Here is a 24,124-nt window from a genome sequence, read left to right on the forward strand (position 1 = left end):
ACTACAACCTGCTCATTACAATCCACCCATTCATCAAAACTTATCCATTCACCCATTCATCCATTTACTCACATTCATTGATTCATCCATTATTTTACTCATATCTTTACGCATTTCATTGGCATTCACGCACTCCTTCTCTTCCTCCTCCTCCTCCCTTTCCTCACCTCATTTGTCCGTGCTAGTAACCTTTTCCTATCCAATTTACACATACTCACTCATTCACGCACTCACTCACCCATACCAGCACGCATCTTCACCCAATCTGTAACCATTGGTCTGGGTCTTCAATACTCACACACTCACTCACACACACACTCACTCACACACACACTCACTCACTCACTCACTCACTCACTCACCTTAATCTACCTGTTACCTCAATCTTGCCTGACCCTCTCTCTCTCTCTCTCTCTCTCTCTCTCTCTCTCTCTCTCTCTCTCTCTCTCTCTCTCTCTCTCTCTCTCTCTCTCTCTCTCTCTCTCTCTCTCTCTCTCTCTCTCTCTCTCTCTCTCTCTCTCTCTCTATACCCACTCCCTACCCACCTACCCACCCGCCCGTCCTCCACTCAAACCCACCTGACACCCACTCTCTTTCTTACCTGCCTTCCTACCTTCTACCTTTTACCCACTGTCCCTCCCTCCACTACCCACTCCCTTCCTCCCCCACACCCACCCACTCCACCCAAACCTGTTCCCGAACCATTACTCCCCCTCCCCACCCCCACCCCCACCCTCCCACAGCGCACTGGTTCGTTTAATACAAGGCAGGTGTGTGTGTGTGTGTGTGTGTGTGTGTGTGTGTGTGTGTTGGTTTGCCGCTCTCCGTTCAACCTCTCAAGGGATCTGTGCCATAGTCCCCCACAGATGCTGCCCGTCCGCTGCGGCTGTGGTGATGGTGGTGGTGCAGGGGCGGGGCTGGGTGTTAGGGGAGGGAGGCGGGGCAGCTGTCACACACACATCACCTGCTTCGCCGACACCCCGCCGCTGTAGGCCTATGCCGCGGGTGACTGATTTGCCGGGGAGCTCTTCAATCCTTCCTGCCTGCTGGGGTTTACGAGCACCGCGCACCACAATGGGCCCGTCACTCCGCTAACGAAGACGCCGTGTTTCAGCGCGTGTAGGCCTAAGTGCCGGGAGAATGGCCGCTCTCAACAGGGTGGAGAGGGCCCCATTTTTGTTAGGGAAATTTTTTTTTTCTGTTTTGAGTGACAAGTGGAGGAGTGTTGTCACGGCGACCACACAATGGACGCGGGGAGCCGGGCGGCCGACCATGCTTTGTCCGTGACCCTCGCCGGCCGCCGCCCATTCTGTGTGCCGTGTTGCCCGGGCCGCGGTAATGGCCTCTTCTTGTACACGCCAGGTGCGCCCCGCCACACCAGTCCCCTCGTCAATATCAGAGCCGCCCAGCATCGGCCGCCGCGGCACGGCTGGCTGCACGGCTGGTTACAGGCTGCTCGACCCGCCCGCCTCCACTGCCGGCGGGAACAGCCTCCACAAAAACGTAACTACAGATACATTTTCACCGGCTTCCATCAGCACCGGGGCGTGGATAAGTCACCCGATGATTGATTATTTAGCCGCGCTGCTCCGTGTGACGGCCGCGTGGCGTGTAAACCTGTTCTATGAATATGAAATGGGCCTAGTGAGGGGCGGCGGCTCCCGCCAGCCATGAGCCCTGGGTTCATATTCTCCGACGCTTCCGCCACTCACATTAGCTTTTTCCAAACGCCAAAAAGGAGATCATTTGGGTTTTAATGAGTTTTTAGGTTCAGGATACAAAACAAGGGTCAAACTACCACCAGGGTCATAAAACTACCCCTGGAAAGCCTTGCCAAAGATGTGTGCTTGGGCGCCGAAATGTTTCAGAATATGACCCCTGGACCCGCGGTGGCCCTCATTACCGCGGCGGGTGAGAGGGACAGCTGCGGCGGGGACAGGTGAGCGTGGCAGCAGGCCGAGGACTGCCGCCTCATCAGCTGCCGGCGGGGCTCACACGGCGCCGCCAAGACACCTGCAGGTCATAGTATTACATGCTGGACCCACCGACCCAGGGACCCGCCGGCCTCTCTGCTGCCTCCTTTAATTACACGTGGAGAGCCTCATCCTCCCCGCTGTCAGGTGCCTCCTTCCTCCACCCCGCGCCCTCACCTCATCTCCCTTCCTCCGCCGCCTCCTCCTCAGCCTTCAGATCGTTTCATGTTATCGTCATCTCGGCGGCCATCCCATAATGATGTCGACCGTCTTAACTGACATCGGAATGAGGAAAATATGAGGTAAAAGTTAATATCGGGAAGGCCTGACTGAACGACCCGCCTCGAACATATCAACAGACTTAGTTATTTTCGCCTTGCTGGTCTACGCCCGGCAACGTCAAACTTATTGCAAATCCGTTTCCACCAAAAGGGTATTTCCCCCTAATACGAACGACTTACACCCAAATTAATTACGAATAAAGCACACATATATCACAACAGCGAAGGGAGCCCGTGAACCTAAAGACCACGAACCACCCAAAGCTCCTCTCCTCCTTTCCTCGGGCTGGGGAGAGTGCCGGGCGTGGACTGTGGGCTAAACCTGAGATGTGGGCTTTGGACTGTGGGTGGACGTGAACTAAGGGCTGAGGGGTTTATGAAACGTGTGTGGGGAGCTGGATGTGGGCTAAGGGCTATGGGCTGGGATGATGTGCATGGCAAGGCGTTTGGGCGTATAAAATGATTGTGTAATAATATAGTAATGTTATTTTTTTTTACAACAAAGGAGACAACTCAAGGGCACACACAAAAAAGGAAACAATAATAAAAAAAAAGCCCGCTACTTGCTGCTCCTTAAAAGAATCCAAAGAGGTGGCCGAAAGAGAGGTCAGTTTCGGAAGGAGATAAAGTAGTAATGGTAATGGGTGTGTAATGAGTGGACGTGTATTAATGTGTGTCATTGTGTCACCATCATAACACAGTGCTTTTGAATACATCTAGGAGGGGATAGTGTTCAAGGGGATCCTTCTTGTGGGGTAAATGTTCGGAGTGGAATATAACCTAACCGGAGAGGTGGTGGCGGTGGCGGTGGCGGCGACGCGTGTGGGAAGCTCCGTGAAGCATCCTGGTAGCCACGGCGCACCAACGACCACGCCCTCCCGATGCTCCCACTCCTGGAACGGCGGCGGTGAGGGCGTGATGCTACTGGGGAAAGGGAGGATGTGATGGTGGGAATGGGAGGGGCGGGGTGAAGGTCAAGTTGATGGGAACAGGAAGGGGCCGAGTTGGTGATGGTGGTGATGGGAGAGGAAGGGGCATGATGGTGGTGATGGTGATAGGAGCGAGAGAAGGGTCATGGTGATAGGTTTGATGGTCGTGATGAACGCATGAAGGGCAAGGAAGGGGCCGTGATAGTGGTGATGGGATAGGAAAGGCAAGTGATGGGTGATGGGGTATGGGAGAGGTATGGTGGTGAAGGGAGTTGGGGTGAGATGGTGGTGGGTGATGGGTGTTCGAGAGGTATGGTAGTGGTGATGAGAGGAGAAGGGAAGGTGGAGATAGGTCAGTGGTGTTCTGGTAATGGAGTGGCTGACTGGCTGACTGCGTGACCGATGTTCGAGTCCCCCATTTGATAAGATAGCCTTAAGCAGAGGGAAGCAGGACAGGGCAAGGCAGGTATTTGTGTGTGTGTGTGTGTGTGTGTGTGTGTGTGTGTGTGTGTGTGTGTGTGTGTGTGTGTGTGTGTGTGTGTTCCCCATTACAGACGCCATAACACACACACACACACACACACACACACACACACACACACACACACATCCCTCTCACTGCCCTCTCACGCCCACTCACTCAGCTTCTCATGTCTGCTCACAATCTTGCTCCTCTCTCAAACACGCCCACTCAACCTCCCACTAACGCCTGAAAACACTCCCACTCCCACATACTCAGCCTCCCACTCCAGCCCTCTCTCCGCCTGCATCTATATACAAGCCTTAACTCACCTTACTCACCCATTCCCTCTCACCTGCCCACAATCATACCCACTCGTTGACTCTTACCCATTCATTCACTCCTGCCCCTGTCCACCCGTACCCACCCACCCTTTCATTCTCCTATTTCCCTCCCACATCACCTATCCACATACACACACACTCACTCCACTCTTCAACTCCTGCCCGCTCCACCTACTCCTCAACCACACGCGTTCTCACTCCACCACGCCCGTTCACAACCACACGCCTGCTTCTCTATCCTTACACCCACCCACATCCTCACTCTCACGCCAATGCTCCCTGAAATATGCCTCTCTCACCCCCCCCCCCCCACTCACACGTACTATTTCTCGAACGAACAATAAACAAAGCAAATGAATAAAAAAAAAAATCAGACTTATTTTAGGAGAGACCTAGAACGGAGAATGTGGGGAGAGAGAAGAGGCAGAGGAGGAGGAAGAGGAGGAGGAGGAGGAGGGGGGGTTGGGGGGCGAAGAAGCTGCTAAGAAAATCTCAGCTCGACGATTCTCTCTCTCTCTCTCTCTCTCTCTCTCTCTCTCTCTCTCTCTCTCTCTCTCTCTCTCTCTCTCTCTCTCTCTCTCTCAAGGGATGTTTGTTTGTTGAGGCTCGTTTACCCTTAGGCCTTGATGGTGTGTGTGTGTTTGTGTGTGTGTGTGTGTGTGTGTGTGTGTCCTTTACCAGCTCAATGTCTCAGAGTATCTTTTTTTTTTCCTCAATCACTTCATTGCTATATATCTAAATGTGTGTGTGTGTGTGTGTGTGTGTGTGTGCCCTTTATCACCAGTCGTGTGTACTTTCGGAACTACACACACACACACACACACACACACACACACACACACACACACACGGGGCAAGGTGTCAGGCTGAATTAGGGAATGTTAATTACACCTTACAAAGTTTGCTTCAGATATAATTACACGCAATTTATGAGACTTGCTTTGAGAGAGAGAGAGAGAGAGAGAGAGAGAGAGAGAGAGAGAGAGAGAAGGCTTGATGGGAAAAGTTAGGGTGTTTATAGTAGTAATAGTAGTAGTAGTAGTAGTAGTAGCAGTAGTAGTAATAGTAGTAGTAGTAGTAGTAGTAGTAGTAGTAGTAGTAGTGATAAAAGCTATAACCAAGATAAGTATATCTGTGGTAGTGATAATGGAAGGGACAATGAAAGGGGGGGGGGGCGGGGGGGGATACTCATTATACTTGTGATAGTGGAACGAAGCTCATCAATCATGGTAGTGGTGACCTGGCGCGGGGGGGGGAGGGGGGGAAGGGGGGCAGTTAACGTTGGTAGTGAGGTCAGTGGGCCCTGTTAGTGGGGTTAGTTGCAGGGGTGGTAATGATGTTAGTAGTCGTGGTGGTGGTGGTGGTGGTGTCATGTACGGGGTGTGTCTGTGGTAGTGGAGATGGTGGCGATAGCAGTGGCGAGTTTTCTCTTTATCTCCATCTATCTATCCATATATATCGATCATTTTAATATAATACAAAACAGACTTATCCAACCACCGGCTCAAGGGTCAATGCAAAGGAGATGAGCACTGAGGCCACGCGCAGTTATAGCATATGACCCTCACTTTACACATACTTAGCTCCTCCGGTTGCTTTTTTCCGGGGAAGTGACATGTCGAGGCGTGTGTGTCTAATCTAAGGTCACGGAGAAGACATGCGGCTCCTCATAAGTGCATATGGGCGTGGAAATCCCTTTGGTCCCGCTCTCTAAGGTCGAGACGTTGGGAGTGGCGTGGCTGGGGCTGGATGGGAGGGTAGGTAGGTAGGGAGGTGTGTCTCTGCATGACAGGCTGGCTGGCTGGCTGACTCATATGTTTAACTTGATTTTCTGGTACTTAAGGACGGTTGACGACGAGAGGGGAGGTGTCTGCTTGCGGATGTGACTGTGCTGTTGATGGGAGATGTGGTGTAGATGGGAGGGGTGAGGGAGAATACGGTTGTGTCAGGGGGATGTAGATGGGAGGTTCGTGAACGGGAAAATGTCAGGGAATGTGGTTTTCTTTCGGTATGGCCTGACTGGGATATTGTGGTGGTGAGGAAGAGGAAGGAAGACGTGTGGGTGATGTCTGGGTATGCAAATCTCTCGATATGAATGTGTAAGGGTGTTGGAATGGATATAAAGGAGTGGAAGGGGTGGCTGTTGTGGGCGGGGATGGGGTGGGGTAGAGCAGGCAATAATCATCAGGGTAAGTTTTTCATGGTGTGGTTATGGTGTAAGGGAGTGGAAGAGGTGGCTGGTGTAGATAGAGGGGGTGGGATAGAACGGGTAACGTCTGGATATGTGTCTTCCATAGCGTGGGTGGGATGTGGGTGTATGGTGTAGGTGGAGACGAGGAACCGTGTGTCTGGTCCGGTGGGTGTGGGCATCGTGACGAGCCTTTGAATATTGCATCATATTGCCTGGGGGTGTTGCGTCAGATACCGACCGGTTGGCTGATCCCTTCCCTCTCTACCGCGCCCGCCAGCCCCCCTACTTCCCTGCATGCACAGGCCGCTCGCTCTCAGACATGCACAGACGCACGCACGCTCACTCTTTCCCTCGTGCGCTCTCTCCCTCTCCTTCCCTTGCCGGTTGCCATGTGCTCCCTCCCTCCCTTTCTCCTTCCCGTGTCCCTTCCTCCCTTCCTCCCCTTTAAGCCCATATTGATTGATCTATGTTTGTGTGACTTTGGGTAATGGTTTTCCCGCCTTTCCTCACTCCTATATAGTATACCACTCACGTCTATCCGCGTAATTTCCTCCTTACCCTTGTTTTCTATTTCCTCCTCCGCCTCCTCCTCCGCCTCCTCCATAGTCAGTTTCTACACTTCCTTCCCATGAAAAGCACACATAATCTTGCATATACGTTGCATTAAAAATCTTTCAAACATATTTTTACTTATACTATCAGTCACCCTTCACCTGCACCCCCACCACCCACATCCTCTGCAACAGAAAGAAGCATCGTTTAGTAAAAGGGCAATGCCGATCCCCCTCCTCCTCTTCTCCCTCCTCCTTTTCCTCTTCACGGTGACGTCACAGGTTTTCCGTGGGTGACGAAACCTTCCCACTACAATATTTCCGACCCCGATAAAACCACCACCACCCCAAGAATAGGAAGCAACCCCGACTTCACCAACTTATTTTAACACTATTGAACCACATAACACAACGGTATCCGCCAGTGTCCTCTTATGGGGCTGAATGTATTAAGCTTTAGTAACACCGCCCCGCCCCGCCTCACCCGCCAGCCAGCCAGTAGCGTCTTCCACGAATATGATGTAATGTTGCTCTGAGGGTGTCCCGTCGCCCGCCCGCCAGTATGCAGTCAGTCAACAGTTACTCCGGGACGGGTACGGGGTGAGCGTGATTCAGAGCCGTCTACGTAAGTGGGTGCTATATAGTGTGTGTGTGTGTGTGTGTGTCCCTCAGTGTTACTTAATGTCTCGTGTTTCATCGTACTCATCAGGTCACAAAATCGAAAAGGACTTAAGAACATCAAAAAGCGTGAGATCAACTAAAAAACGAGACTGGGCAATGGCAGATATTAATTGTTAGCTCTAAAAGATTTAAATATCAATGTCACGCCAAGCATTATAATAACTATCCGTCACATTATCTGTAACTTTTTTCCCCGTTACGTTTCCCTTCTCGAAGCCTCCGCTGCCACCCTTGTGTCCGTCTGCCTGTGCTCACGTTCGCCTCCTTGCCACGCCACCCTCCACCCATAGCCCACTGAGGTTGCTCCTCGTGTCCCGTGCCCCTCCCTCCCAGCTAGTATCATAACCCTCCCTTACTTCCCTACCCTCCTCCCACCCGGCCAGCAATGACCATTAGGTACCTCTCCTAACCCCTCCTTCCCCACCTTTCCTTCCTCCCCTATAACCCCACCTACCGCTACTCTCCCACGTCCTTCATCTCCATCCTCCCCCCTCCTTCCTCCCTCGTCTTCATCCCTCCCTACCTTTCACCCCTCCCGCTTATTACTCACCACTACCCACCCCCTATGCATACACACGCGCTTGCCTCCCTCTTTTGACACTTGCCTCCGCTCCCTAATCCGTGTTCTCATTGGGCGATAATCCTCACTCTTTGTCCCGTCGTGTCCCCGGGGAAGGCTAATGTCTCAGGCTCCGAATGAGGTAGAAGCCTGTAGCCCAGCGCCTCGACCCTGACTATTATTAGCTCCAGATTAGCCCCGACGTGCCCGGCCCAGCGTCCCGTCCGACACCTCCGCCGTGAACGAGCTGTTGTTTCCACCTGCTCGGCCGTGTAGCGGGATTTACTGGCTCGTCAGGTGGATGTTGACTCGTGTTGTTTTTCCGTTTTCATCGCAGTTAGTGGAGGGATCAGGTGACAGGTACTGGGTCCTTGTGTGTGTGTGTGTGTGTGTGTGTGTGTGTGTGTGTGTGTGTGTGTGTGTGTGTGTGTGTTTTATCATAGGATTCTTTTAAGTGCATGTAAATAATAATAACAAATCACAAGGTAATAAAAAACAACAAACAGCTATCCTGGGCTATAGGAAAGCGAGCGGCAACATGAAATATCAGGTGCAAACCAGCAGTGTGTGTGTGTGTGTGTGTGTGTGTGTGTGTGTGTACTCCAGAACAGTAGTATTCGTGACGGAAGTACCATATATTTTTTTTTATATATGTCATAGCGGGGAAGAAGATAACTCAATACCGTACATTGTAAACGAAATTTGAAGAGAAAAGGAATAACATGCAGAAAATAGCTCCAACAGGCCAGCAGAATGCACTAGCTTAGAGGAACGGCGGAGGCACACTTCAGAGGGTCACTAATGGTCGTTACGAGGGCGTGGGGAGATGGAGGCTCCCAATTGGTGGAGGCTGCTCTGAAACAAAGAATAGTGGTTGCAAGTCCGCGGCGCCAGGCAGTCTGATCTGTGTTACCCCCATGAGTGGAGTCGCCATCTCCCTTCAGAGCGTCATCCTATACTGCTATACACACTCCTCCACGCTCAGTGCATAGCGATGACACAGTATGCAAGTGTGTTAAGTGTCCACGTTCTTTATCGCGGCCGTTGCTGTGTGTGAGTAACGAGGGAAAGGTTTGTGTTCCTGTACAAGTCGTGGGAGGAACCAAGCGTTGCTCCCCATGCCAAGTGACTGCAAAGTACGTAAGCTTGGTTGGGTGTGCTGCTTCATGACTGAGGTAGCCGTCTCTCTCTCTCTCTCTCTCTCTCTCTCTCTCTCTCTCTCTCTCTCTCTCTCTCTCTCGAACAGCCGGCTCCCTTCATGATGTAGGTGCTGAAGTCTGTCCGTCCGTCTCTCTCTCTCTCTCTCTCTCTCTCTCTCTCTCTCTCTCTCTCGAACAGCTGGCTTCCTTGCCGGCATGGAGGTGTGTGAGACCCTCATCTTTAAGCTCGAGTCGTCGTGTACGGAAGGAAGCCAGCTGCCGGTGTAACTAAGGCCCATGCAACCCTTTAAAAAGTAACGATTTGTCACTTGATATCCAGTTTTGTGGTCACGATAACTCGTCGATAAGATGTGGACAAGTACAGATTAGACTGGCACGTCAAGGACCCCATAGTGCCCAAGTTTTTTTAATTTTTTATATATTTTTTTAACGATATTGACTGCATGTAAGTACACGTATTAGTTCTACGTATGATTTAGCATGCTATCGCTACACAGAAAGTGAAATTGTTGAGAGCCGCGGCAGTTTAGTTTTAGACCAAGCTCCTAGCGACTAGCAGGACTGTCATTCAGCCAGGCAAGATAAGGTTGCCAAATGTTCCGCCCATGGTGCCAGAGAAAGAGGCTCTGGGAACAAATTTTACATTCTTATCGCATCCCTTTTAACTTGCGTCTTCAGAGAAATGATCGTTCATGGATTTTCCTCGGATGAAACACGAAAGATGTTAGCAGAATGCGCATGTTAGGCGAGCTTTGCTTGTGGCAATAGTTTCGAGGCCTGGCAACAGGCCACGCTCCCAGGGCCGCTGAGACGCTCTCCGTGCTGTGTTCCTCGGCGGCCAGTCTGCTCGCAGCCACGCCAGCGCGGGGATGACAGGACTTGGCTGCTGGCGTCTTCGACATGACAGACGCCAGCCAACTCTAGACTGTACACGGCGTTACTTCAAAGTACTTTGAAGATTTTTTGTGATACTTCAACTGGAAATTGTTTTTCTAATATTCGGCATTGATAATCGACCAGCTTAAAGCTGCATTGGTTATTGTGAAATGAAATTCAGATAATGAACATGAGTCCGTCTAGCATTGTGATTTGGCAGTATTGGTAAAAAATAAGTGTATCGTGTGAGTATGCCAAGTGTTCGTGGATAAATATGTCTAGTGGAGGCAACGGCAAGATGCTCGACACTGGCTTTTTGTACGAGGTGATGAAGGCTGCCCGGCCCATAGCCTGCCCCGTGGCCCACGCCCACACGGGGGCCGTCTCCCCTGGGGGCTCGCCCACGGCCACAGGCTCGGCCTCGCCCACCACCACCACCACGACCACCACAACCTCCGCCATGGGTCTCTACGACACCGAAAACAACCTGAACAAAGGAAGCAACGGGGACAAGTGCTATGTGGATAAACATGTGCTAAATATTGACAAAGAGAATTACATGATGAAATACGGTCCGACGCCAACGCCTATGTGTCTCCGGACTTCCTCCGGACCGTCGTCAGAACAAGTTCGTTTTAACGTGACCACGTCGTCCGAGTGCCGCAGCAACGTGTTGACTTGTCTGTGTCGAGCACAGTCGTGTGGAGGACCAGTGAGTGGGGGAAGTGGACCTCTCCTGGCGTACAGCACTGCTGGAGGCTCCCACAGCCACAGTAACTGCACTAGTCCAAACCAGCATAATGTCTGTCACACCGTGTCCTCCTTCTTACCTCTTGTAGAGTGCCGGGCGTGCTTCCACAACGTGTGTACCTCCTTCACGGGCAACCATCCCTGCTCTCGTCCACAGCACACGCTGCCGCCGCCAACCAACACCAATGATGTCGTAAGTACTACATTCTTGTTTTCCCTTGTAGTTGGTGTTACTGATGACTGTAGGCTGGCATTAGCTAAGTACTTTTGTGTGTTCATTCGGGGCTTGCAGGTAAAACAGTGCCGCTACAGATGTCTGTAATTTCAAGAAAAATTGGTGTACCATCAGTCGCTGAAGGAAAACAGCAGAAAATTTGAGCTACTGTGAACCCTGGAAACGGGAGGCAAAAGTTTAGTAAATAATCTTAGAGCTGAGTCATAACGTTTTGACATGTCAGCGGCCGGTGTTCCCTCATTGCCGGGAGAGTTTGGGAGTGTGCTGCTGATGGTAGGAATCCCGGGAGTTTTCTTGTCGGCATAGGCAGCCTAAGCTAAGCTTTTCAGCAATAGGCTTGAAAGTTATGTTTATAAACCGGGAAAGTTTCACTGTTTAACAGTGACCTCGCTGAAGTCATACCGGCAAAGTCATGTCAGATCCCCTGTCAAGAGATGTACGTATGTCTGTGTGTAGTGCATGCTGCAACCGTGCGTTGAAAGATTTGTCAGCTGAGGCCTAAGTTCCGGGCGCCAGATGTCTGCTGCGTGCAAAACCGCACTTGGAGACAACCTTCACTGTGGACTACAATCAATCAGCCGCGAATATGCGCGTTTGTTCACAGCTTTGGGGATACACGACTTGCATCACCATTCTGTACCATCATACCCTCTCTAAAGTTACTTTCATGACCGATTTGTTTGTTATTAAACGAAAATATCTTGAACTCAGCCTGTCGAGGTACCGGTGGGTGTGCGGGAGGGAGGCTCATATGACATTTTAACTCTGAGCTTGATGTGTGTGCCAGGGGCGGCTTGCCAGTTGTGCGATAACTCTTCCTGGTGGAGGAACAAAGTATAGAAGGAGCAGTGAAATAAAGTTTTGTGTAGCCATGCGATAGGTTGGTGGGTTGTGACAGTGTCCATGATGTGAAGTTAGTGAAAGGCTCCAAGAAGTGACGGAAATGACCAGGTTGTGTGTAGAATCCACTCTTTATTAACTAGCCGGCTATTCCGCCAGCGGGTCTCCAATGTAGGTTAGGACTGTACTGTTACCAGCTCGTATAATTCAACTTAATCACGTAATAGAGGCGTTTACCATACACACCTAAGTTTAGCATCAATAGAGAGAGTTGCTTGAGGGCATTTTCGAGCGGTGGTGACGGCTGCTTACTGGGATGGCTTCACCGTTCAGCCCGGAACAAAGAGCGCTCGGAATAGCCGTTGTTGCTACGCGGGCCCAACCCAGCCCACGCTCTGCGGCTGCTGCTGCTGCTGCCGCTGTTGTACCGGGTTGCTGGTGCCACCACACCACTTCATGATAGCTACGTGCTATGCTCGGAAACACGCGAGTTTTTTTTTTCCTAACTTACGCGATGGAGTGAGATGACTGAGGTGCATACATTTTAGTGACTGACTACGGTTCGTTTTTCGTAATCTTGACAGTCTCCACTCAACTCTTGCATCATCTGCTGGAGATTTTTTTTTATTGCAGTCATTCAGCGACAATAAAACTCAATACATGTCACGTATTACTTACTTCGTACTTGACTTTCAAGTGCATGTGGTTTATTAGCAAGACCCAGTGATTAGCGTGGCGGAGTTGCCATCTCGTCCCCGGAGCCACTCACTCACTCGCCGTTGCTGGGGTGCGGTGATGGGGAGTGTTACCTGCTCTTAGGGAAATCTCAATTAATTATTAACATGGCTAAAGCAGCTTCCCATATTTACCCTACTTTAGGTTACTCGATCCACACACGTTCAGGAACACTACTAAAACATACTACTACAACTTAGAAAGTCATTCCCACACACTCAGCAAATCACTTTTTTGTGTGTGTGAAGTCATTTTACATTATTTTCTGTACTTGGTAACACGCATGGATGGAGACTTCCCCATCAGATATTAAAGTCAGCAACAGCCTGATATGGGGGCAGTGTGGTGTGCCTGGAGGAAGCATCAAAAAAGGTCATAGGGGCAGTAGGGGAGGTTAGGGCCGGCCATCTGCGCCCGCTGCCTAATGCACGCCGGGAGCCAGGTTTCTCACCGGCGTGTGAAGCCCCGTAACAACGCCTGAAGAAGGAACAAAAGTAATCGCGGTTAGATTGAAGGATTTACTTAACTGTTAAGCCGTCAAGGTTGGAGTTTCGCTTATCAATCTTTAAAACGAATTTACGCGACAGACCTCTGGAGTGTTTGGAGAACTGTGGAGTGGCGTGATATTCCTTACTTCTTTTAGTGTTATGTTACTAAGGATATATACAATGCTCGAGAGAGAGAGAGAGAGAGAGAGAGAGAGAGAGAGAGAGAGAGAGAGAGAGAGAGAGATGGGTCCGTGGGCAATCCCTCCCTTGCACAGCTCTCTGTGGCCCTGACCAGGTACACTTTCCTCCTGGTGATAAACCTTCAGGGTACACGGGCGACAGGCAGGTGTGCAGCAGCCATGTCGATAATACCGTCTCTGTTCTCGTGGTACTACCTGGTTACGAGATATTAATGGCGCTGTGGCACGACTTGGGGTTAGATTGAATATTAAAAGGCTTCCCATAAACCTTTATATAGCCACACTTTGATGCAACTTAAGCCTGGATGAATGGAGTGATATGGGAAGGTTACGTCGTGCAGTTCTGGTTCACTTGGCGACAACAATGCCATTCATTTAGTCTTCGTGGGCAGCGTCGCACTAGCAGTCATGCATATAATCTAACATGACTCGAAGGAAAGTTTTCTCTTAGTATTATCCAAAGGATTCTTGGTCTCATTTTTTAAATTTAGATTTGCTAAAATAATTTAATGACAGTTCTTGAGGCATCATCAAGCATATTTATTATCACTTTCAATTTTCGATGCAGTTCAAACTATAAAACCTAATATAAATGGTGTTGACAAAGGAAACTAAATTCTCAGTCACAACTAGAGCCAGCCGGGGAGAAGGTTGACCCTATACTACTTTCGTCATGACATCACCGGCTGTTCCTCCCTTCCTCGTCGGTGCAGCTTAAATGCAACTCCCATAACTTAGCCGTCTGGTGGCAGGACTGGTGGTGGTGGTGGAAAGGGGGAACCCGACCGATCAGTATTCCCTGTGCCATCCCTGTATCCTTCCATCTCGAGGCAGAACGGAATTTCAATAGTGTGGGGCGCGTCGGATGTGAATAGCCTGCCGGTGGTATGTACTCATGGCATCGTTCGCCTCGGAAGGGGATCAGGTAGCCATGGCAACGGTGTGGCGGGTCACGTCTTCCCCCACACGTGAAATTCTTGTATAACTGAAGCCTGACCGGAGGGTGGCGGCGGTAGAGCCTGTCTGTGCCGCCTCTCCTCACCACATAAGAGCTCCTTGATAGGGACGGGGAGGCACTGGAAGATGTCACATACTAATTTATTATTTATCGGCCTGATGTGACGAAGGATAAATATAGAGATGAGTGTGAACGATAGTTAGGTTTATACCACGCTTTTAATTACCGACTTGAGTGACTAAAGATAGCTGTATAAATTGATTGTGGACGATAATTATTCCTACACCACGATATGACACTGGTAACATGAGAAAAGGGTGAAAACGTTTGTGAAGGCCTTTGTCTTGCTGCGGACTACTAATGGCTGATGATGATGAGGAGGAGGAAGAGAAACACGAGGAGGAAACTAATGCATCTCATACATACGTCATAAAACAGTACGAGGAAGACATAACAAGTGGGATCTTAATGTATGATGTAACGAGCATAAAGTTAAAGGAAACATGTTTAGTAGGTAATAGGAAAGTACGCGAAAACATATCAATAACAGTATAATAAGACTAACCGGTGTAAAAAAAAGAGTAGAACAGTCAAGGAGGGGGGAGGGGGCTTTGCATTGCTACTTCCCCTTACATAGCTGCTACAGAAATCGGATTCTATTCTTTTGGCCTCGTTACCGAACAGTATTAAACTTCTTTATTGCAAGCATGCATGGAGGGAAACCGTTTCACCTCAGCACTCTTTTCTGGGTATTGTGATGGTTATAGCAACGCCACGATATTGCACTCAAATACTACCCCTGAAAACTCCTTGTATACCTACTTTGTTGCACGCGTGTGAAGAACTTTTATTTTCATCAGCACCCCACATCGATATTAACGAGTATGTGGGTTATACTTACATAACTATGATTCTTATTACCCTTGGAGATTTGCTACCTAATATTAAAACTCCCCTTTGTTGCAGTCATACTTATACAACGAATATTTGCCTCAACACTCCCTATAGTCATACCGGAATGCTTAGCTGAAATTCCTGATAACTTTTAACTTAACAATATGGAAAACTCCACCTCTGATTCTCATTACCCTTGGGGATTTGCTACCTAATATTAAAACTCCCCTTTGTTGCAGTCATATTTATACAACGAATATTTGCCTCAGCACTCCTCATAGTCATACCGGAATGCTTAGCTGAAATTCCTGATAACTTTTAACTTAACAATATGGAAAACTCCACCTCTGTTCAACGCATGTCACAAAGATGAAAGTTATGCCTCAGCACCCCGTAGCTATAGTAATTTCCGAGTGCCTGCCTGAACCCCTGGCCTTTCATTTCCAACACCGGGCCACCAGTAGGGTATATCGCCTTCCCCTCTCGCCTTTACTGCCAGGTCACGCGGTTCGCTGCCACTCGAGCTACAGTTGCACGTTCCCACGGTGCTGGTGTCTTTAATTAAGGAACAGGTGTCGCTCGTGAGGAGACAGATCAAGCTCCACCACCTATCTTGTGTCGCGGGATTAAAAGCTTTGTCTCTCCTTGCATCGCACGAGTTGGCGGTGGTAGGTAGTTGCAGGAAGAGTAATAGTGGTAGTAGTAGTAGTAGTAGCAGTAGTAGTGTTTCAAGGTATAGTGAGGAATACAAGGACAGATATGATTATTCTGAGATGGTTATGCTAATAGTGATATTGGTAGTGATGGTAGGTTGTCATATCGATTAGTAGGAGTCGTTTATCTTCGAAAACTTTGGCTGAAAGAGGTGTGTATGTGTGTGTGTGTGTGTGTGTGTGTGTGTATATATATATATATATATATATATATATATATATATATATATATATATATATATATATATATATATATACACACTAATCTGAAAGGCTGTGGTGCTGATTTATGAGAGTAGGAATTTTTATTGAGTTGTGGTGTATCGTCAGTCAAGATGGAGAGTACCGTACTGGACTATGTAGAAGCACAGACGAGCACACAAAGGGAGAAAGGTAGGATTGTGAGTGCTGTATCGTTTAGCAGCACCTCAGCAGCACCACACACCCTGAGGAGCTTGGCCTATTCCTCTGACAGTAATTTGCAGCGCTGACGAACAGACAAAGGGAGGCAGAGGTGGGCGAAAGGAAAGGTAGGACTTATAAGTTATTCCGGTCAGGCGAGGCAAGGCGGACATGCTCATTGGCACCTGGCGTGGGGCTGCGAGGTAGTGAGGCTCGCTGGTGCCCCTGCCAACAACGCCCAGCACGACTATGGTGCTGCGAGTGTGGAGGAAAGGACGTGGTGGTGGTGATGAAGGGAGAGGTTAGTTTTATGATCTTATTGTGGTGTTAGCTTTACTTGTGGTGGTGGTGAGTGTTGATTAAAGGACGTGTATTGGTGGTGGTGAAGGACGGGAAAGAATTTAGTGGTTGTAGAGGAGAGGGTGCACCACCATTCTTTCACCATCCACCACCATCCCCACTACAGTATTAGCCATTCCCTACCACACCAGCGTCCAATTAACCACAACAACAAAATTCTTAGCCATCCACCCACCCAATCACCACCACCCACGTCACACAACCTCCTGTCACCACTACACAACACTGCCACCACTAATAATAATTCAAACACCAACATCACCATAACACAACACCAACAGCCAGCACCCACCGCTATATAACCGGCACACCACCACCACCGCCACAACCCCCATGTACTTTTGCGCCAACAAAAACGCTGTCGAGGCGAGGCCCTAACATGGAGCCGTGAAGTTAACTGCGCACCATAATTTCGCACTAATTGTCCATACTTAATATGAGAAGCGATCGTCTGTACATGGTGGAGGAGTCTGTCAGGGATGTGGATGGAGTAGTGGAGTAGCTAGGTAATGAGACAGTGAGATGAGATTGACCTGCCAGTCTCTCCTTATTCTCTTCTCTTTCTCAGTCCTCCTTCCTCCTTCCTCCTCGCAATGTTAGTTTTCAGAGAATGGGTATGGCAGCTTTATTTTATCTCCTTTTCCCCATTGGTATCTATTTCCTATTCTTATCAATGGCCTTTGTGTGAAATTTTCCATCTATATGTATCCCAATCTTTAATATTTCATGCCTGTGTACTCTGCGCCCCTTGCGTGTTTATCCCTCTGTATTTTTAAAACTTCAGAGCAAAGTAAAACTATCATTATTATAACTTTTGTCGCTTTCCCTCTGTCTCATTTCCATATATCCATTCTCCTGTACTTTATATACTTATCCTCCACCCCCATATCTATTTTGAACCCATCGTTATCCTAATTTAGTAAGCTTTCTGAAGTTACTGCAACTCTCCCTCCATTTATCTCCACCTCTCATCTATTCTCTCCTTGCTAGATCCTACGCCCCACATCTTGCCATCACAGCCAGCCTTCTGAGACCACGAGTCCGGCACGCCATCACACTTCCTTGATATTTGATTCTTCTCACCAACTCCTCCCACCATGCACACAACCTCTCAGCTCTTGCGCCCCTCACTCCGCCACCCTCGCCCTGTCCTTCCCCTCCCTTGCGTGCTGGCCTTAATACTCTCGTGCCAGGGTGAGTTGCCTTCATAAACAACTTGTTAAGACCCAAGGAGGCATCTTTTTAAATCCTTTGTTTAAAAAGCGGGTCACCCTAAACGTAAATCCTCCAACAGTGTAATTGAATTGAGCGTGTTATCAACGCCTTAAGGATGATACTCCCTCCTAAACATGCTAGGCTTGTGTTATATCTCAAGGGTAGGATTAAGGTGATCGTAAAGGAGGAAGTGTTGGCAAACCAGCTGACATGATTCTGTCTCAACTGTAGAACGCTGTAGACTCCATTCATCCCGGACATCTCACATTCCTTGACTTTATAATTGATGATGATTTTGGCATTACCTTGATTACGACTCCCAAATTTTGAGGTTAGTTTTGTAATGTTCTTGAAGCTCTCTTTTTCCAATAGGGCAGATGTTCTCTTTAGATCCTGTATTATCCATGTTTAGGAACGAAAGTTTTGGTTATTTTTTTGTTTTTTTCCACTCCACCCCTTGTACTTCTTAACTAGCTACCGTGTTCCTGCCTCACAGGGCCGAGGATTGTGTGGGCCGGGGCTGATGAATTAGTCATCTCGTGTAGTGAACCCATCGTGGCCTTGACACCAGAGGACTCATTAAGGTTTCAGGAGAAGAAACTTTGGGATTTATTCTGTCCTGAATGAAGAAGATAGGGTCGGTTTGGAACGAGCCAGAAAAGCCCAACTCACACCTACTCAAACGTGTGTACACAGGTGTTGCGTGCACGAGGGCAGGAAGATGAACCGTTGTCATTGGTGTTAAAATATCTCCAAACTTTGTATAGGGGGCGTGAGGGGTGATAGAGGAAGGGCAGCGAAGGAGGGATCATTGGGAACACAGGGCGAGCCGCGATGCGCCAAACTATTGATCACGGCCTCCGCATCCCTGCCCTCCCTGCCGCCGCCGTGCCCACCGCTCCCTTGTTAGCAGACTCACCGCCTCGCCCATGCCATTGTGCCCGTGCCCTGTAGTCCTGACCCTGCCTCACCCTGCACACTCTTAAACCAGTAGATTTGAGGAGCCACGTGCAATTTGAAGTGTTCCTGGTACCACTCATGGCCATGCGAGCTTATATACTTACAGTGCTGAGCCTTCTGCTAATGTTCATCTTACCGTAATGGGTCCACTACCATGCTAAGTACTGCTAATGACACTTAGGCTGCTCAAAATAATAGTAATGCTCATGCGGTGGTGGTGCTAGGGTAATATTAATAATAATAATATCACAACCATACCTACAAGAACACGTAATTTCACCATCATGTACCAGGAAGAGGTTCGAGCCTGTTCGTATTACATTGCACTTGCTTCTAAGTTTGCATAAATGAAAATGTTTTACCAGGTGTATAAAAATATGTTTAAAGGATTAAGAATGATGTACCACCACCATCTCCACCGCTACTACTACTACTACCGCTACTTTGAGTACTACCACCACCACCACCGCCGCCGCCCCCCGCCCCCCACCAGCGCGTTGTTGCAGTACGTCCATGGGGTGCTCGTGCTTTAAGGTCTTGTTGCTGGGTGGCCGCCCTGCCTGCCGGCCATGGACGGTGCCGAGCCTTGCCTCTGCTGCGCCTGGCTCTCCCTCACCTAAGACAAACGGCCCCCGAAATGCTGGTTGGACTGTTGGAGGGCCACGAGGCTTACAGGGGAGGCTTGTGCATGTATCTCCTGGCGTTAACTGTTTGTGTGTGGGGGGCGGTATTTAAGATGGGTCGGGCTTCCATTAATAGGTAACCGCGGCACTGTGGAGCTTGCTAACACACACACACACACACACACACACACACCCGTGGAAGATTTGCCCCTTATAATTCACTTTGCGACTTATTTCGCCTTACCTTCAGGCTGAGACCGTTTTTCTCCTCCCGGTCGATTATGTGATGTTTACCTAGCGCCAAATTGATGTGTATTTCTATATGACCGAATCTTGGGGTGTAAGTTAACAATATCTCTTGAAATAGTAAACACTGTAGTGAACCTCGGTACGGCTGCTCAGTTACGTTCATTAACAGGTCAGTAATGGTGTGGTTGGCACTGATTGCCCCTTATATCACGTAAGGTGGTGACTGGCAACTGTTCAGCACACTGGTGGAGGCTGGTTCTGGGCGGCCCGACGCGCCCCCAGCGATGGCAGCCTCGGCCCCAAAGCGTGACAGAGTGAACCAAGGAAAGTTTGAGAATCTTACCCTGAAGAGTGGTATTTAGGGCACAGGTCCATAATTCAGGGATGGTGATGCTAAGCCCTGATTGCCCCGCCACATAGGCCAGCGTATATTTGGTGTGCCGGCTCCTTGCTAGTGTATGTATGTAGCCCATAAAGTTGCCGGCCGGTGATGTAGTTGTGTTGCCTGCTAGTTTATACAGAGAAGAGGTGATGTGCCCCGATCGGTGATAAGCGAGCCTCAATACACGTGATAACAGAGAAGGACGGGATGATTTTTGAGGAACTGATTGAGTATATGTCCTAGAGCATTTTCCTTGTTCAGTGGGTGACCTTCCATGACTCACTTGTCCCCGTCCTGCCTAACACAAGGGTGTATTATTCGCCCCTTAGAAGTATGTCATCTGTGATAAAATCAACTAATCTTCATATCTATGCAGCGGCGATGCAGCCTCACTTTGTTAGGAAGGTGTTGCATTTATGTATATCAAAGAAGCCAGCCACGCGATTGACTAATATGTGACTGGCGAGGTTTTTATTTTGTATAGTGTATATGTATATTTATATGAGCAATAAAATAGTGAGCTGTTTGGGCATGACAAGGCGGGGTAGGCTAGGCAGAGGCTTGCCGTTTCAGGCCTTGCAGCTCTGCCCTTTGCGGTAAGAGCGTCGGCCCTGGGGTGTATTTTTAGCATTCAAGAAGGTTAATAGGGCTGCTTCAGGAAAGAAAAGACCCTGTTCTTGTTGTCAGTAGGCTGGGACGGATATATTTGCCGTGATAACCGACGAATCAGCCCACTGCGTGACCCCTCGCTTTGTGGCCCTCCCTCCCCCCCATCCCTTTCTCCTAACTTCCGCCCCCCTCCTACCACCGCCTATAGGTTGGGCCAGTCCTAACGCGCCTTGTTTACGAACCCTCTCATTTTTGAAAGAGAGTCGGGAAAAGTAATAGGATAACGATTACATCACAGCCTCGCCTAGAAGATAGTATTCCTTTTCTTCCACCTGTCTTGCTTTCACTTTATGGTGGCGTAGAGGCCGTGAAATTCCTTGGTTATCGCCGGCCGGCCTCCCCACACCCGGCGCCTCGGTGGGGAGGCTAGAAAGTGAAGCCACACTTATCTACACTGAGTCGGCCCGATCACCTTAACTCTGGCAAATAATTTCGTCTATCCATTTCAGCTGTTGTATACGGCTCTGATTTTCGATTCGATGCGTTGATTACGGCCTTCATGTACTTAGTGAGGAATATTCATAGAGATTTGCGATGAAATCCTCTGGTGGGCTAGAGAGAGGTGCGCCAGTGAGCCAGTGTGACGAGCGGCGCGGGTAGCAACAGCACCAACCAGCAGCGGGAGGTGAGGCGAAGGGGGTGGGAGGGGCGAGGAACCGCGCACGCGCTCCACGGCGCTCTTTGTTGCCGCGTGCTGACCCACCTCCCCCTCCTCACCCCTCCTTCCCCCGGTATGGCCTCGGGAATGGCCTGCGTGATATCAACTTGTATATATAATAAGCTTTAGTTTGATGCACAAGCAAATCAATTATCAGGAAGGTCAGGCGTCCCATATGATTGCCGTTTTCCGCGTTGTCGAGACGGCTGATGTCGAAGCCAAGGCCGGGTTAAATAACAAGAGGAATCACTCCAGCTACTGAGGCTTTAGTTGTGATCATGATAAAATAATAGCAGCCTTCTGTCACATGGTTAGGTTTTAAGCCTAATTAATACCTAGCATGACTGAGCTCTTATCGATTACGTACTTCTCTCAACCTCTGAAGAAGTACCTATATGTGAAGGCCAGGAGATGCAGAACAACTTCATGGAGTGACGAAGGGCCGGCAACCAACGGAGTGCCGTGTTACAGAACTTGGTTGACGCTTGTTGCGTATTGCCGGAACATTTTGTCTCATGGAAGAAGGCTAAGCAAAGCAAACTGCAACACACACACACACACACTTTTTCCCTCTTCCTCACAGCTACTGACTTCCTTCTTCCAACGATGATGCTCGGTCGGCAGAGTGGGCGGGATGGCTGACAGAGAAAGCAAGTGGCAAGGGAGGGAGAAAAGTTGCTTGCATTTCCTCATTTTTTGGCCGAGTCTTTCAAGTTCCAGGTTACATTTCCGGTGACCTTCCACCCCACCCCACCCATTTCTCCATATCACCAATAGTCACTTTAACCTGCTCACTACTACAGGATTTTTTCTTTTTTTTCTTTTGTAGGCAGCCAAGGTACAGGGGATGAGCGGAGTCCCATGAACCCGGGAACAAACTGTATTGGAAGTGATTGGGTCTGCTAGGTTACGTTAGTCCAGTATGGAAATTATCCTTCCTTTTAACTTCTCTGTGAATCCTCAGGCGACAAAGGTCATTCCCGGCGCACTGACCCTCGAGCCCTTGCGGATTAGGTAAACATCTTCACACAGATTTGTACTTGTTTAATACATTTTAGTTTGTCCTTGCACGCTTACTACTGACTTCATCGTAGGGTCACTTTAAAATTCAATTCCGGGGACGCATTGGTATTTGGTGTTAGGCGCTTGTAGCTGTTTAGTGTCATGGAAGTATTGCCTTCTACATGCCGTTGACTTCATTAGAATACTGGTTTGTTTTTTCTTGGTCTCGCCCCCCGCCGTTAACGTGAGCAGCAGTCTCGCTAGCTTGTGAAGTCACTGGTGTGTTACAGTGCTCATACTGTGTGGCCGGTCATAGGAGGCCTTTTGGGCTCGTGTTCCATCATCTCTTTATGTTCTAGTTTTACGCTTCGTACCTGTTGTTAGCGTGCCGGAATCTACATGAATTATTACGTGACCACCATCTCGAAATTTTATTACATGGCTTCAAGTAGAGGGAGCGAGCCTTTCCCTGTGACCAGACTACTCTACGGTCCCCGCACGCAGTGCTTCGCGGAGCTGGCTGGGCCGAGGCTGAGTGGGGCGAGTGAGCGGTGGCTGCCCGCGGCGGTGCTCGGGTGGGGGGAGGGTACGACCGTACGACACACACACACACACACACACACACGAACCCTCCTGCCGCAGAAATATATTTACTCCACCACTATCTATGCACACGTCCCTCAGTTGTTGAAGGTTTGGATAAACACAAAATAGTCGTTCTTAACCTGATTAGGAATGTTTGCATCGTCACTGTATCGCGTCGTGGAGGGCGGGGGTGGGCAAGGAAGGGTCCAGGGGATTATGGTCTGTGCCAGGACAAGGGGTGTTAATGTCGAGGATTTTCCGGTATAAAGGAGAGGCATTGAACGTTAAGACTCACAATTTGAACCCAGGTTAAACATGGTAGCCAGAATCATGCATCTTGAATCCTCCACGAATCCGGGTTCTCTTTCCGCTGCCAACCGTTGATGGTCTTGCGTATCTAAAAGAGTCCTAGAATGGGCTGTACTCCGAGGTTTCAGGGATCGTAGTAGCATCGCCCTTTCTTATAAGTTTGATGTGTATGCTCCCTTGCGTGATGTGTTCGCAAATCAGCAGATCAAATGAAGGGAGTCTCGGAAAAGTTATTCTTCGAGGTGTCAGGTCGCAGTAGATTTTCCCTTTTTCACCTGAACTGTAGGCGCCATATGACCAGTGCAGTTGCAGCACCATGATTTTATAGTCCCAACTGAACTGTATATAAAAGTTTGACGAGTTTGTTTGGTCTCCGTGGCAGCTAAAGCCCTCGCGTGTCAGAGAGAGAGAGAGGGGGGGGGGGGGGGTAGGTGGATAGAACGTCACCTTTTAATCCAAATGTATTTTTACCGAAAAAATAGTGGTTAGTCACTGGTAATGTTGCCTACACACAAACACGCTCAAGAGCACTGTGCACTCGACAATCCCAAGGTCACAAGAGGAGTTCAAATGGTACTGACCACTCTGAAGCTTTTTCTTAGTGGCATGCACTTGATGTTAAATGATCGCCTTCCATTGCAGCATTCTCTCTCTCTCTCTCTCTCTCTCTCTCTCTCATAATACAGAATAACCCCTGAAAATACTAGTTCGATAAATAATTACACGGCGCGCAAATGTTAAAACTTACGGGAGGATGTGGTGTGTGTGTGTGTGTGTGTGTGTGTGTGTGTGTGTGTGTGTGTGTGTGTGTGTGTGTGTTGAAGAGACGCTGAAGGCTACAGTTATTAAAGGTGTGTGAAGGAAAAGGTGACTGCTAGCTAGCCTCGAACGA

The 24,124-nt window shown here is 49.1% G+C and overlaps 1 protein-coding gene across 3 annotated transcripts in view; it reads left to right on the plus strand.

Moving 5' to 3' along the window:
* LOC126990852 (phosphatidylinositol 3-kinase regulatory subunit alpha-like) overlaps positions 1-24,124 on the plus strand; it is a 120,853-nt gene that overhangs the window by 85,484 nt on the left and 11,245 nt on the right. For 2 of the 3 annotated variants that reach the window (XM_050849515.1, XM_050849516.1), the window contains exon 3: positions 10,845-10,948. In XM_050849515.1, the coding sequence (XP_050705472.1) occupies positions 10,845-10,948 (104 nt within the window). Of the gene's footprint in view, positions 1-9,962; positions 10,949-24,124 lie in introns of those variants that run through there. The other variant, XM_050849508.1, reaches the window with a different exon arrangement.

This window comes from Eriocheir sinensis, chromosome 6 (genome assembly GCF_024679095.1).
Source record: "Eriocheir sinensis breed Jianghai 21 chromosome 6, ASM2467909v1, whole genome shotgun sequence".
Lineage (NCBI taxonomy): Eukaryota > Metazoa > Arthropoda > Malacostraca > Decapoda > Varunidae > Eriocheir > Eriocheir sinensis.